The sequence below is a fragment of the Desmodus rotundus genome, chromosome 11, assembly GCF_022682495.2.
Source record: "Desmodus rotundus isolate HL8 chromosome 11, HLdesRot8A.1, whole genome shotgun sequence".
Taxonomy (NCBI): domain Eukaryota; kingdom Metazoa; phylum Chordata; class Mammalia; order Chiroptera; family Phyllostomidae; genus Desmodus; species Desmodus rotundus.
The window spans coordinates 28327148-28343077 of record NC_071397.1 but is presented as its reverse complement, the minus strand read 5'-3'; the positions used below and the strand labels follow the sequence as shown (position 1 = coordinate 28343077).

The 15930-nt window shown below is 35.3% G+C and overlaps 1 protein-coding gene across 2 annotated transcripts in view; it reads right to left on the bottom strand.

Annotated features, from left to right (window-relative positions):
* The window catches only part of ADGRB3 (adhesion G protein-coupled receptor B3), a 693569-nt gene that overhangs the window by 322905 nt on the left and 354734 nt on the right, over nt 1-15930 (bottom strand). For both annotated transcript variants that reach the window (XM_053914265.1, XM_053914266.1), the window contains exons 12-13: nt 10800-10949; nt 9538-9613 (exon numbers count right to left, since the gene is read on the bottom strand). In XM_053914265.1, the coding sequence (XP_053770240.1) occupies nt 9538-9613; nt 10800-10949 (226 nt within the window). The remainder of the gene's footprint in view (nt 1-9537; nt 9614-10799; nt 10950-15930) is intronic.

The following is a 15930-nucleotide window of genomic DNA, read 5'->3' as shown; positions in this document are numbered from 1 at the left end:
CAGATCCTAAAAAATATTTTTAAATAAATGAAAATAAAAACACAGGACTCCCCAAAACATATGGACTGCAGTGACAGCAGTATGGAGTCTGAAATCTACAGGACTAGATGCCCCCGTTAAGAAAAAACAAAAAGAGCTCAAATCATCAACTTAACTTTACACCTCAAGGAACTAGAAAAAAGAACAAACTAAACACAAAGGTGACAGAAGGAAGAAAATAATAATGATTAAGAGTTGGTGTTAAACAAAACCAAATTTGAAAATATCTTATCTAAACTAACTAATAAAAAAAGAAAGATAACTGAAATAACAAAAGTCAGAAACAAAGAGGAGGCATTACAACTGATTCAACAGAAATGAACAGGACTATAAGAGACTACTATGAACAACTAGTGGAAACCAACTGAATAACTTAAAAGAAATGAATGAATTCTTATAAACATAAAAACTACCAAGACTGATTCATGAAGAAGAAACAAGTTCTAAAGAGACCTATAAATAGTAAGATTGAGTCAATAATCAAAAGGCACCTAAAAACAACAAAAGGAGCCCAGGACAAAAAGGATTCACTGAAGAATTCCACCAAACATGTAAAAAAAGAATTTCTTCTTAAACTCTTCCAAAACACTGAAGGGGCAGGAATAATTCAAAACTCATTTTATGAGGCCAGCATTACCTTCATACCAAAATCAGACAAGGATATTACTCAAAATGAAAATTATAGGCCTATATCCCTAGTGGATATTGATGCAAAAACTCTAAACATAATACCAAATTCAAGAACACATTAAGAGGATCATAAACCATGATCAAGTGGTCTATCTCCAAGAGGCAAGGATATTTCAACATATGAAAATCAGTCAATGTAATATACTACATTAACAGAATGAAGGACAAAAACCACATGGTCATCTCAATTGACGCAGAAAAAGCATTAAAAAAATCAACATTATTCTATAATAAAAACTCTTAACCTACTAGGTATATAAGAAATGTACCTCAAGAAAATAAAGGTCATATATGACAAATCCACAGCTCTCACCACATTCAATGGTGAAAACTGAAAACAATCAGTAACAAGGCAAGGATTCCATCAATTGTTACTTCTATTCAATATAGTACTGGAATCCCTAACTGAAACTATTAGGCAGGAAAGAAAAATAAAGAGCAAATAAATTGGAGAGGAAGAAGAAAATTATCTCTGTTTGCAAATGAGATGACCTTATATGTAGAAAAACCCTTAAGGAGTCCACAAAAAATAAAACATATTAGAACTACTAAAATTTGGAAAAATCACAGGATACAATACCAGCACACACACACACAAAACAGCCACAATTCTATACACTAACAATGAGTAATCCAAAAAGGAAAAATTTTAAATCCTATTTACAATAGCATTAAACACAGTAAAATACTTAGCAATGAACTTAACCAAAGAAGTGAAAGACTTGTTCACAGAAAAGCAAAAAAAAAAAAGAAAAGAAAAGAAATATTGCTGAAAATATCAAAGAAAACACAAATAAATGCAGAGACACCCCATATTCATGAATTGGAAGACTCACCATTGTTAAAATTACTCAAAGTGACCTGTGGATTAATGCAATCCCTATCAAAATCCCAGTAACATTTTTTTGAAGAAATAGAAAAAAAATTCTAAAATTCTTATGAAATCTAAAAAAAAAAAAAAAAAAAACACCCCTGAATAGTCAAAACAATCTTTAGAAGGAGAAACAAAGCTGGAGGCCTCACACTTTCTATTTCAAACCATATTACAAAGCTACAGAAAATCCAAATAGTATGTTACTGACATAAAGACCAATGGAATAGAAAGAGAATGCAGAAATAAACCATCACATGTATGTCAAAGCACCTATAACAAGCTCGCCAAGTTTACACAGTGGGGCTAGGACAAGCTCTTCAACAAACGGTGCTGGGAAAGCTCCACATCCATATGCAGACAAATAAAGTAGGACCCTTGGGGTGCACCATACATCAAAATTAACTCAAAATGGATTAAAAATCTAAATGTAACACCTCAAACTATAAAACTCCTGAAGAAAACATAGGGAAAAAGCTTCAGAACACTGAATTTGTCAATGACATCTTGATATGACATCACAGTACAGGCAACAAAAGCTAAAATAGGCAAATGGTACTAAACCAAATGTAAAAATTTGATGCAGTAAAGGAAACAAACGACAGAGTGAAAAGGCAATCTACAGAATAATAAGGAATATTTAAAAGCCATATATCTGATAAAATGTTAATAACAAGAAAAATTGAGGAAATCCTAAAATTCAACAACAAAAACCATATGAGTTTTAAAAAATGGGCAAAAAAACTTTGATATCTCTCCAAAATGATATATAAATGGCCAACAAGTATATGAAAACATAGTAAACATCATTAATCATTAGAGAATTGCATGTCAAAACTACAATAAGATAAAACTTCACAGCATTATTAAAAAAAAAAACCCAGAAAATAACAAGTTTTATCAAAGTTGTAGAGCAGGGGCGTCCAACCTGCCGCCCTCAGGCCACGTGCATCCCAGGATGGCTGTGAGTGTGGCCCAACACAAAATCATAAATTCACTTAAAACATCACGAGGTATTTTTGTGATTACGTGTTGCAATCTATTTAATGTGTGGCCCAAGACAACTTTTCTTCCATTGTGGCTCAGAGACGCTAAAAGTTTGGATATCGAGAATTTGGAAGCCTTTTGCACTGTTGGTGGGAAAGTAAAATGGTGCAGCTGCTATGGAAAAGAGTATGAATATTTCTTAAAAATTAAAAATAGAATTACCATATGACCCAGCAATCCCACTTCTGTATATAGATTCAAAAGAATGAAAAACAATTTCAAAAAGATTTGCACGCCCATGTTTACCGCAGCACTATTCTGACAGCCAAGACAAGGATGCATCTGAAACGTCCACTGACAGATATCAATGACAAAGAAAATGTGATCTATACAGACAATGGAACCTTATCCAGCCTTAAAAATACAAGAAACTCTGCCCTGACCAGTGTGGCTCAATTGGTTGAGCATTGTCCTGCAAAGCAGAAGGGCACTGGTTCAATTCTGGTCAGGGCACATGCTTGGGGGGCGGGGGACAGTGCCTGGTTGGGGCTCCTATGAGAGGCAACCAATAGATGTTTCTCTGACATTGATGTTTCTCTGACATTGACGTTTCTCTCCCTCTCTTTCTCCTCCCCTTACCTCTCTCTAGAAACAAATTAAAAAAAAAAAACTTCCAAAAGAAAGAAACTCTGTCATATGCTAAAACATGGATGAACTTTGAGAACATAATGCTAAAGTGAAATAAGCCTGTCACAAAAAGGCAAATACTATATTATTCTGCTTATATGCATTATCTAAAGTGGTCCACTTTTTAGACACAGAAAGTAGAATGGTAGTTTCCAGGGGCAGGGGGAGGAGGTAAAAGGTGAGTTGTTGTTCAAGGCAAATAGAATTTCATAGAAATTTTTTCTCTAGAAATAATTTCTAGAGATTTGTTGCACAATAAGATATATATAGTAAACACTATATTATTCTCTGCACTTAAAATAGTTAAATGGGTAAATTTCATGTTATATGTTTATTATCACATTAAGAAATGCAATATAGCATTACAGAAGATAAATCAGGAGAGGGGATTATAGAACTAATTGTTCAAACGAAGTACAGCCAGATAAGGTACAGTAAAAAGGTGTTTAATGAAAATTATTAAAATTATTGTAGCTTTTTTCCATTTTTAGAATATATTTCATATAATTTCTAAATTGAGAGTTTTCCTAATTTTTTAAATCAAGTCTTCCTCCCCAATTAAAAAAAAACAAAATAAAATAGTTGATTTCTTAATATTCTAGGAACTAGGGACTTCATCAAAATTAAGTTAAATACATTTGCCTACAACACTAAAATCAGCTGACAGCTGGGCTGACAGAGCTTTGAAAACTAAATAGAATTTCAAGGCAGGTTTGCTGAGGGATGTTAACACTTAGAACCACGAAGAAGCTAACTGATCAAGAAATTTAAATTCACTTTTAAAAAGTATGGCCAAATTAAACTCGGATTTTTGTAAATAATATATTGACTATGTGATATTACATCTTAAATCAGTAGTCATACACATTTTTTATCCCCATGGATGATTTTAATTTCCTCATGATAGGATATCATAAAAGGATACAGAACATCACAAAACTACAATATTTCATTGCAAACTCAGAATGAAGAAGGTTCTAAGTTTAGATTCTAAAACTTGAAGAACAGGTGCTCTTGTGAGAATTATTACTTCAGGTTGATTGTCTTCAGGATGTATGGGTATAAAAGTGATTATATTTTTATTTTTTCATTATTTCCAACATTACTTAGTTCAATTGCTTTCCTGATTGTTTTTAGTTCCTACAATATTGGAAACTCAAATGAGTTCTATTTCCTAAATATGAAAAAAAATCAGCATGATTTATCTTCATTAGGTTGGTGTACTTGATAAAATATAATTTTCAACCAATGACTGGTTTATGAGAATGTTGTTGGTTTTTGTTCAGCTGTATTTTTCCTGGCATTTTAATACACAGTGGAATTTGCATATTATTTTAATTAGATCCTCCACAATATCTTGAATTTTAATAGCCATATTAAAGTACTTGTTATTATTTTTTTGATAGGACTGCATCTTCTATGTGTCCTATCAGGAAAACTATATATTGCTTCCATGCTCAAAAGTATTGTGATTTTCCTACAACACTGAAACCTGAATTCATTAAATGAATCAGAAAGTGCATTGTTTACAACTATTCCTTGCACTCTTTGGCTTGAATGTATGCTAAATACACCTTTTCTTTCTTAGAGATAATTTCTGTAAGATCAGTTCTCAGAAGTGGCATGTTTGTATCAATGACAATGCATTTTTAGTGTCTAATTCCTCACCAGCAGTTTACATGCTCGCCAGTTGTGAACGGTTGTTAGTTCCTTGACATGAGTGGGGCCTTCATCTGTCACCCTCAAAAGAGGTCATGAGAGGGTGGGAAGAGTGACAGTCTCTGGCCTTAGTGTCAATAGCTTGAGTTGGGGCCACCAAGTTGACCCCAAGGCTTCTTAAGCCAGCAAATGCATGGCTACCTCCTCCTGGGCCTTGAAAGATTTTCTACAGAAGATACATGTGTGCTCTCACTCATATGGAGGTCCATGGTTGTTCTGTTTAATGGAATGGGTATTAGCCTCATAGAGGCAGCAAGACATTGGCAGAGTCTTGGTTTCTGCAGACAGATGGCTTGAGTTGAGTTAGAACTCAGTGACCTCTTGGACATGTAATCTTGGGCAGGTCACTGAAGTAATGGGAGTTCAGATCTCCCATCTGTATAATTAGAGTTCTGGAGGACACTAACCTTTAAAGAGCCTTGCAGCATTAATGTCCACTAAAAATATAAAGTTTAAAAAAATATCCACTGACTGGTTCTATACTTTTTAACTGTAAGAAATTATTCTGAAGAAGAATAAATGTGGGAGGCTGAGAACAGAGCATACCTATTTAGTCTGGACTTGGGAGAGCATATTTCCTTCATTGGAAAGGACAATTTGAATATGCTTAATTGTAAAAGGGAAGTCAATCAAACAGGGAATTGTAGTTGGAAGAACTGCTAAATGCATATTAGGGCAAGAGAAGAAAATAAATATTTAAATGAGAGTCACATGCAGTTATTTCTGTCTTTGTACCAAGAAAATTTATAAACATATCTCTTCAAAATATTACATGAAGGTGCTCTTTCTAGGCCCAAGGAGGAAAATTATGCAAAGTATTGTTTTGAAAATGATTATATCAAAATATAAAATCTCTGAAAACATAACAGTAGTCCTACCTTATTTTGTGTACGGGAGACTTTCCTGCAAAAATTTCAACTGACAATTAGTAAAAGGATCACTGGGAAAAATGTGTCACGAAAATTTGGTAAATAATAAGTAAACATATAGAGCAAATTTGTATTTTTTATTTGAATTAGACAATATTTGCTTTCCTATTGGGTTCAATTCAGTCATATTTATACAAATACAACAAGATGTGTTTATTTTTCCCTCGTTCCTAATATATTTTGATGATTTAAATACCAAATTTCTATGTACCTTATTTTTTAAAAAATGGCTTATATAGGATATCCTATAAGACAATTATCCCAGTAAACATTTCTTTTACCTTTTATCATTTATTAAGCATTGTTATGGGAGTTTTGACCTCATAGGAGATTTAAAAGAATTAAGGCAGTAAGGTTAGCAGGGTTGTTGCTTAGTACATGTTGAGTGACTATAAAGCAAAGACATCGCCTTTGTCTGTTAAAAGGTTTACTCTTATTTAGGGGATCTATATTTGGTACAATTACTCATGGAACTTTCTGGAACAATTCTTTGAAAAGGAAAAATAGGCCTAAATATGCTCAGTTACATTATTCTACCATATAAAATGAAAGAAAATGAGAAATGCTAATATTTTATTTTTCAAATAGCACTTAAACATTTCACATTGAGCATTCCATCATCATTGTTTCTGGTCAGTGAATCTAAATGTCAATATTGTTTTCCCATAGTCATTCACCTAACTACTTTGTACATAGAAAGTATGAGTGGATACAAACATTTATAATTCTTATTCAAAGATTTTTAGGGACTTAAAGCTAAAGAATATATCAGAACTCCAAAAAGTTCATAACTGTACTGTAATAAAGATAGGGGATTTTTGAAATTGGGAATTTCAAGCCCAAAATTTCCTTATTAAAAATGTCAGTGACTTGCCTACAGGCTAATCTGAATCCCTCTGTGTCACAGGTGATATTAGAGAAGTCAAGACCCACATTATTCCCTGCTTTACCGGTAATCTACCCACAAGCCGTAAATGACCATTGCCTCCGCCATAATTTTTTCAAATGTTAAAACACTAAACAAATGTGTTTTCTTCCCTTTTACAAAAGACTGATATCCCTAGGTGTTGGGAACTGCCCTGCCTGGTTTCAGAAGCTGTAACCCCCCATGGCTAAGGCTGAGTCAGAGACCTTAAGACCATAAGCCATTAAGGAGACAAAGCTTATCTCCCTGGCAGGGGCACTGCCCTGCCTGCTTTACTTTACTCTGCTTGGCCTTGAGCCTGACCAATTAGCCAATGACGGGTAAGATTCCTTAAGGGACAGATGACGTAAGACAGGCATGATAACAAAGAGGCCCACAGGGAAGGACTGGGGGGGGGCTATGGATAAAGGGGGTGATGGACCCTCACCCCCTCGGCTTTGACAGAGCCTGAGTCTTCATTCTGTCTGCAAGAAGTCTCCTAATCTCTTGACTGCCTTACTTCCCCTGCCTGATTTAAGCCTGAAACAATGACAGAGGGTGGTTCAGTCCTGTGCTGGAAGGGGCGGATTCCCCCGGGCAATCAGGCCTAAGAAAGAATGCATAAAACCCTGTGAAACCTGCTTTGCTAATACCCTCAATTTAAATGATAAGGGTCCAAGCCTGAAATGAGTTTGTTTCCCAAAGTCTTATAGCCGTTTAGCTAACTGACCCTGACTCAGAATAAGCCCTCAGAGTTCTTTGTTTTGTTATCTATTGTTTGATCCTTACTGCCTGACAATGACTGATGAGCTTTACCTGTATTCCTGTGCAAAGCGAACCCAATAAAAGCCCATTGAGGAAAAGGTTCTTGGCCCTTCTCCTTTGAGAGATTAGCCGCCTTTCCTCCCCAAGCAGATCATGTCTTGGTAGACTTATTCTCATTCACGGCGGATGGGGGGCTCTGCGGGCGGAGCCCCCCCAACACCCAGGTAAATTTCCAATTCCATTTATTGTATAAATTTATGAAAACTTGGAGTGACCTGATGTCATTTGTGTAGGTGATTGAACTCTATGTTATTATACTGAACAAGATTAATCTTAATGCAACTTTGTTAGACATGTAGGGAAATGAATTCATAATCTAAAGCATTTTAGGTTGAATATTGTATTTGCATTCACTGTACCCCTCACCAGTAAATAGGGTAAAATTACACATAAAATGTTCCTGTTTTTAAAGCTGAACTGAAGGGAGATGATTGCTCAGTGACATGACAAGTTTATAAATTTTTTGTTATGTTAAACTGAAGTTAGAACCCAAGCCATCTGATTTTCAGTAGTGCCCAGTCTAGAGTTCTTGAAAGATGATGTTTACACAAATGAACTCCCTGTGAAAATGAGTCTAACGTTGAGTATGTGTGTACTTCTAACTACAACTCATTTCCCCTCAAATGGTCACCATACACAAAGATACAGGCAGTGTTGCTGTAAGTCAGTTTTACCTGTAAGTAGTTGCACATACTAATGTGTTTTAATAAAACCAGTGGAAAAGTTGAGAGTGAACTTATTAGTTTTGAAAATTTGTTATGAGTAGAACCAAACCAAACAGAAACCTATTCAAATTCGGAAATCCCAAGTTACACCCAGAGAAGGGAATTATAGAAGGCTAAATTTCCCACAACTGTCTCTGTGGGTGAAGGAGAAACTGCATTGTCTTGAGTGGGACTCTCGATGACTCACCAACTATATTAATAATTCACGTACATAGATTTTCTCTATAGTCACTGCAGCTGCAACAACCTAGTTGCTTCCTTGGGAGGCCTTTTTTTCTGCTGGACTGAACTCTAATTGGTTTTATTTATTAGACCATTTGTTATGCCTCTGGTATAACTGTATACATCATTCACAGTCTCTTGTGCCTAAAAACATGAAGATTTATTCATGAGGGTATAAGAGCTCACTGCAAATGTGGCCATGTTTTACTGAAATACAACTTTGTCTCAATCCTCCGAAAATGAGGGGTGATGAAGGAGACAGGTCATCATGGGTGATAACATCACTATACAAATAGTTGTGAATGACGTTTTCTGTGAGATAAGGTAAAGTAGTGAAGCCAGTGGAGCAAGCAAATGAATGTTGGTAAAATTACTAACTGTAATTGTTTCTTTTATTGACTGGGAGGAAAGAAATTAATAGATTTCTTCCAAAAATAGTGCTGTAATTGAACAATAGCATTTTTTCTTAATGTAACTGTAATTGAGTATTTATTTAGAAACAAATTGAGATCTTGTGCAAATGAAGGAAAAAACCTTGTATTCCCAGTCATTAAGACACTCCTTTAATTTCATGTAATGTTGATGAGCAGTACCGTTAAGTACAATTAAGTAGAGAAGACATTAATTTTAAAACAACCCATTCTGTAATGGAGACTTGAGGGTTTTTTTCTTTTCCTTTTTCCCCCTCAGTCTTAAGGCAAGTCATGATTAATTACAAAAGAATTGTAGGGCTGTAATCACAGACCAACATAATCTTTTCCAGTTGTTTTGAAATGCATAATGTGCTAATAAGCTGTTCATTAAATTGGTATTTTCTGTTTCATTTAAGAAAAAGCCCTTTTGTATTACCAAAGCTCGGCTATTTTGATAGAATGAGCTATAATCACATCTTTTGAATAATTTACAAAGATTGCAATAGCTTATTACTTTGTAGCTTACCTCAGAGTGGGCAAAATTAGATCCAAGTTTTTGTACAGGACAGCTCCCAGAACAAATACCGATGATTCATCTAATTCTAGAAAGAATAATTTTAAAATATTAGCAAAACAGCAAGAAAAGTACTGTGTCTTACAACACTTTAATGTACTCATCACACGGGGATTCCAGGACTTGATGATGAAAAGCTGGGTAGGAGAGAAGCCTTCCTGACCATGAATGGGCAAGTTATTCACCACACTCCATACGTTTATTGAAGTTCTAAAAGATGCATTGTCAGTGTTTTGTGTCAGAAAGTAATATTGCTTCGTGAAGTTAAGACAAGAAGCTGCTTTAGTTGCAACTACTGGGCTTGAATTCCCAAAGATACGGGGAAAGGGAGCCGATTCTCTCTTGCAGCTCTAATCATGAGGTCAAAATTTCCAAGGCAAAAATTAAGACCACCATGTCACTGTTGAAAATGTACAATTTTAGAGACTAGTGAAGATGTTCTTAAAACTTAATTTTTTCTGACATTTGTTTTTATGTACCCCCAAAATATCTTCAAACTGAAACAAATGTGAGGAGGAAGAAATGAAAATGAAAATGCAACACGTTTCATTACCTGAAGTTAAAATATCAGGCCACAGGCTACACTGAGATAAGACTGTCAATATGGAAACTTTCTCATGTCAAGCTTCAGTCTACAATTTGCCGGTATCTTGTACAATCTACCTGTATTTTTTTTTCCATTTTAGTAGATCCTTTGTTTCAGTGAATTCAGAGACTTAAAGACCAAGTTTAAGCTTTCTATATGTATAGAATTAATTTAATTTAATTTGGAGACTTTCTAAATTATTTAATATATGGAAATTCACATCTAGACTTTTTTTAATGCTTTTTATCTTTTTAAATTTTTTATTTTTTATATTACAGTTGTCCCAATTTCTCCCCCTTTGTCCTCCTCCACCCAGCCCACCCCTGCTCCTGTAGTCAGTCCCCACACTGTTGTCTATGCCCATGGGTCATTCATACATGTGCTTTGACTAGTTCCTTCCCCTTTTTTTTAATTTTTAAAATATTAATCTTTTATTTATTGCTTTCTTTTAGGTCTATACTTAGCATCCTGTTTAAGAATATTTTCTTTAAAAAAGTTTTATTGAATGTATTAGGGTGACATTGGTTAGTAAAACCATACAGGTTTCAAGCATACACTCTATGGACTTTTATTAAATGGTCTTATCATAAATGTATTGTTCAAAACCCAAATTATCTCATATATTTACCTTTCGATGATAGAGGAGTAAAAATGCTTTTTGGAATGACTACTCTATCTTCTGAGTTTCTCGCCCAGTCAACCATTCCCTTCCGTCCTTTCATCGGGAAGTTGATGTCTGTCAGCACAGAGGCTGCCGGAAGCTTCTGAATGCTGGCCACTATTAAGAAAGAAGTAATAATGTCAACTAAAGTCTTCCAGTGCCATCAAAATTGATCACATTAAACCTTTTAGTATATACAAAATAAAATTTCAAGTCAAAATTATATTTACCAGAGTTACAAAACAGATTTATTTCTTCGTATTAAACAACACTCATTGAGGTTGCTGATTCTTTTACTTAGCAATCCGGGCACTGTGGCTTTCGGCAGGAATCATACAGTGCTGGTCAATGCGGGGCGGGTGTTCTAAGAGTACCAGTGGGTACCTCATACCCCCTATTCACGGTAAGTCTCCACTGCAATTGTCTGAAGCTCATGCTGTAGTTTTTGTTAAATATTTTGATTAACACACTTGATTCATAGACTAAAATTTGCATTTAAATCTGAACTTTATTTATCTTCAGAACAAATTTTCTGCATTTACACCTCAACACTGTCTTCGGGACAAATTGTTCATGGGTGAGAGGGGATACCAGGAAGTCGTGGCAAACAAAGCCACACTGCTCCGGGGGACAGAACCGGCCGCATGTGAACAGTGAAGCCCACGAAGGCTGCAACCAGAGGACCACTGAAACATGCAGGAGGAACAAACGCACACAACAGTAACAAATAATTCTTAAAGTGCAAGTCCACAATGGAAAGTAATAAATGTGTGTGTGTGTATGAATAAAGAATTGTACCTTTACTGGCAATAAGTATTTTAAGGTACTGAAAAAATAGTGAATGATGTTAGTAATGCCTGGATATGTATTCGATATCATTATATATTTATTATATACACACATATATGTAAAATTCATATAATAAAACTATGAAGATAAATACCTAAGCACTTATTGATTATATATATTTCAATTAAATAATATAATTTTTATAATTTTATATTGTCCTACATTAAAGTTTTAGGCTCCCCAAGCAGGATTTAAATGGAAACATGATAGGGAATCTCTAACAGCTATCACAAAAGGAAAGCTAAAGTAAGAAATCATTAGGCTCCTCACAAATGGGTTTCATTCAAAAGATATTTGTAATTAAATCAAGTGGGGATGAAAATCAAGAGTTTAATAATATTAGTTGTATATTGTTATTGCACCATTGACTGAGTTCCAAATTAAATTGGTTATGCATTATTATACTTTCTTACAGCAGTTTCAGGCTATTTTACACATCTGCTATTGGTATCAGATGGAGTTTTCTTTGGCCTTTAATTTGACATAATAAGCCTAAAAAGGGATTTTGTAACTGAATGGTGAAGGAAAGAAGATACGTAAATTAGTTATGGACATTAAATGCTGTTTCTGAATAAGAGCTCTAATTATTTTAATTTCTTTAATTTTTCAAACCACATGGTGTCTTTGCTGCCCATAAATAACCCAGGTTGAGTGTTCTTAAGGTCCCAATTCTACACTGCATGTGGATGGACAGGTCAGCACATTGCAGCACATTCTTTCTTTTTCAAATTATTTTTTGATACAATTTTTAAAAAAATTATTTATTTATTTTTAGAGAGGGGGGAAGAGAGGGAGAGAGAGGGAGAAAAGCATCAATGTGTGGTTGCCTCTTGTGTGCCACCCCCCCGCCCCGCCCCCGGGGACCTGGCCTGCAACCCAGGCATGTGCCGTGACTGGGAATCAAACCGGTGACCCTTTGGTTCACAGGCTGGCACTCAATCCACTAAGCCACACCAGTCAGAGTGCAGCACATTCTTTCTTACGGGTCCTATTGTAAGCTCTATTCAAAATGCAAAACTAAGTTCATGTACTTCCAAATTCCTTCATTCTAACTTTGGTTGTGTTGGTGTTAAAGAAAATTTATTTCACCTCTCTGTTCTAAAAATTTGTGAAGAGAAATGAAGGTTTTTTGACTGTCACCCAACTAGTTCCTACTATAAAGAAAAATAAGAAATAAATTGTTGGGCCTTGATGTCTAATAATTCTTCTGTTTCTATACATATTAAATAGAAAAAATAAACAAAAGAAAACAATAAATAAAAAGTATTTTCTACCACTTCATCTTAAATAAATGCTAGTCTAATACTATATTCTTAAATATATAAAAATGATATATTTACATGTGCATCTATGTCACTTTATAAAATGCATTCATTCATTCATTTCATTCTCAGCCTGGCTGTTAAATTGTGACTACACGGATTAGACTGCACTTTTGAACACAGTCTAGATTAAAAAAATAAAAATCAACTAGGATCACTTATTTATGCAGAAGTCCTTGGAATTACATAGTCTTGAGCATAAAGAGGAGATAAAAACATTTTTTCATTAATTATTATAGAAATGCAGTTTTAAAGATGGCATTTTGAATAAATACATTACAAAAAGGGTTATGACTTCATAGATTCAAATGCTAGACTTCAAATGATCAATACATGTTCCTTAAAGTACAAAGTATTTAAAAGTGTACATCTTTACCTAAAAATAGTTTCCCCCTTATTAAAGGACTGAAGAAATTTTTTAAAAGATTACCATATCTTGGCATGTGAAAATTAAATGAAATCCAGATGTAATCTAGTGTATGTGGACCGCCTCCCACACTAGACTGTAAGCTCCAAAAGGAAAGGCATTTTCCCTATTTACTGTTATATGATAGAATCCTAACATGTAGTATTGTTTGACACAACACCCCATATTTTTTTAATGAATGGGGTTGGGATTTCACGTGGTATCTTGGGGCCCTGGAGACGGACTTAGTTTTTCAATTACTTGTGATCTTCGGCAAGTCATTTAATTGCTCTTCAGTTTGACCATCTGTGAAAATCAATAGCCTTTCATGATCATTAAGCCAAAAACAGAAAGTTTATTCCCTACACACAGTAAGACAAAATATATGCCTATCTCCTTTTATTCTTCACCTCAACCATTCTCTGCTATGTGTAAAACACTATGGAAGATCCAAAATTAAAAAAAAAAAAAAAAAAAAAAAGTTCTTGCCCTGGCTGGTGTGGCTCAATGGATTGAGTGCTGGCCTGCGAACCAAAGGGTCAGTGGTTTGATTCCCAGTCAGGGCACATGTCTGGTTGCCGGACAGGTGCCCAGTAGGGGGTGCATGAGAGGCAACCACACATTAATGTTTCTCTCCCTCCCTTTCTTCTTCCTTTCCCCTCTAAGAATAAATAAATAAAATCTATAAAATTTTTTAGAAAAATACAAAAATAAAAAAAACTTCTTATATCAAAAAAGATTATAATCTAGTGAGACACCTGATTCACACAAATATCTTATGTATGGGTAGAATGGGTTTAAGAACTTTTCTTCTGAACTCCAAAACTGTCTACTTAAACAGTTCAATTGAATGTCTTCAGGCACTTCAAAGTAGTATATTCAAAGCTTAACTCTTGATTTCCACTTATTCTTCATCAAAATATTCTTTCCTTATTCAGTGTTTTCCATCTCTATAAATGGCATCTCCATTCACCCTTTTCTCAAGACAGAAAACAGTAAGTTGCCCTTGGCACGTCCATAGCTTCAGCCCCGGAATCTAGCCCCTCACTGTGCTTACTGTTTCCCTTCCAAGTTGTTTCCTTATCTCCACCTGGACTGCCGTGCAGTAGTCCATCCCATCTTGCCCAAATGAAAACAACTCACTGTGTCCACTACTCCCATGATTACACCTCTCCTATGCACTCTCTACATGGCAGGGAGTTATTGTCATAGCAGGGTTGAGGTATGTCTCTCCCCAGGGATTTCCTGTGACATCTGTATAAGGCACAAACCCCTTTCCAGAGTCCCATGACCTGGTCCTTGACTTCCTCCTCAGTGCTTGCCCATGACTCTTCCCACTAACAGCTGCTCTCTAGTCTCACATCTCTCATTTCACACGAACTCCTCCCTTGGCAGATTCTCACTTAAGCGTCAGATCTTGGCTTCAGTGCCACGGAGAACTTGCCAGCACTGAGCAATGACTGCCCCCAAAGCTAAGTTAGAAATCTTGGTCAATTTCTTTCATGGCATTTACCCAGATTCAAATGTGTGTGTGTGTGACACATATGCATATGTATATAATACATACACATGTATATATATAAAATATATATTTTCATTTTTAAAGTTCTTTTTCCTTATATTACATGTAATACAAAGTATATGTTCATTCATTTACTAAGTTTCATGTTTTAAAAACTTATCTTGCCTACCAGAGTGTAACATCAATATGGGCAGAGCCAGACATGTGTGGCTTCTCTTTTTGTGACCAGAGGATAGCTGGTACCTGGTAAGCACTTAATAAAGATTGATTTAATATAATTAAGGAAGGAAGAACTGAAAAATAGCAGACAAATTTTAACTTGAGAGGGAGAACTGGGCAAAGTTAAGTACATGATTCTCTGATGATGTAACTAAGAACAAGGAGGTGATTTCAAGTTGTTTGCAGAATTTTAGCCACTTTCTTTTTACCAAAAAAGAAAGCAGGGGCCTTATGCACTTTTCAAAATAGAGAGAACTAAAGTTAGACATATGTGTCTAAACAAGCATCATTTTTTGAAGAAAGAGAAGGGACAAATAGCTGTAATAGACATACTATTTACTGAGCACTTCCGTGCCAGCACTAATGCATTCTCTCCCTTGATCCCACAACGCACTTGAACCAAGCACAGTTAATCCCATTGTAGACTAGTTTTGGATCATTCTGCTGCAAAAGTAACCTTTAAACCCTAACGGCATTAGAGAAGAGACTCATGAGTTTACGACTGGAACATAAACACATTGATTGAAGAATGATTGCTGCCCTGGCCGGGTAGCTCAAATGGTTGCAGCATCGTCCCACACACCAAAAGGTTGGGGGTTTGATCCCTGGTCAGGGTGTGTAGGGGAGGCAACCGATCAATGTTTCTCACTCAAATTGATGTCTATCTGTTTCTCTCCCCCTTCCTCCTCCTCTAAAATTGATAAATATATCCTTGTGTGGATTAAAAAAAGAATGACTTCACAACAATTATTACTTGATATAGAGATATTTGTGAATTTC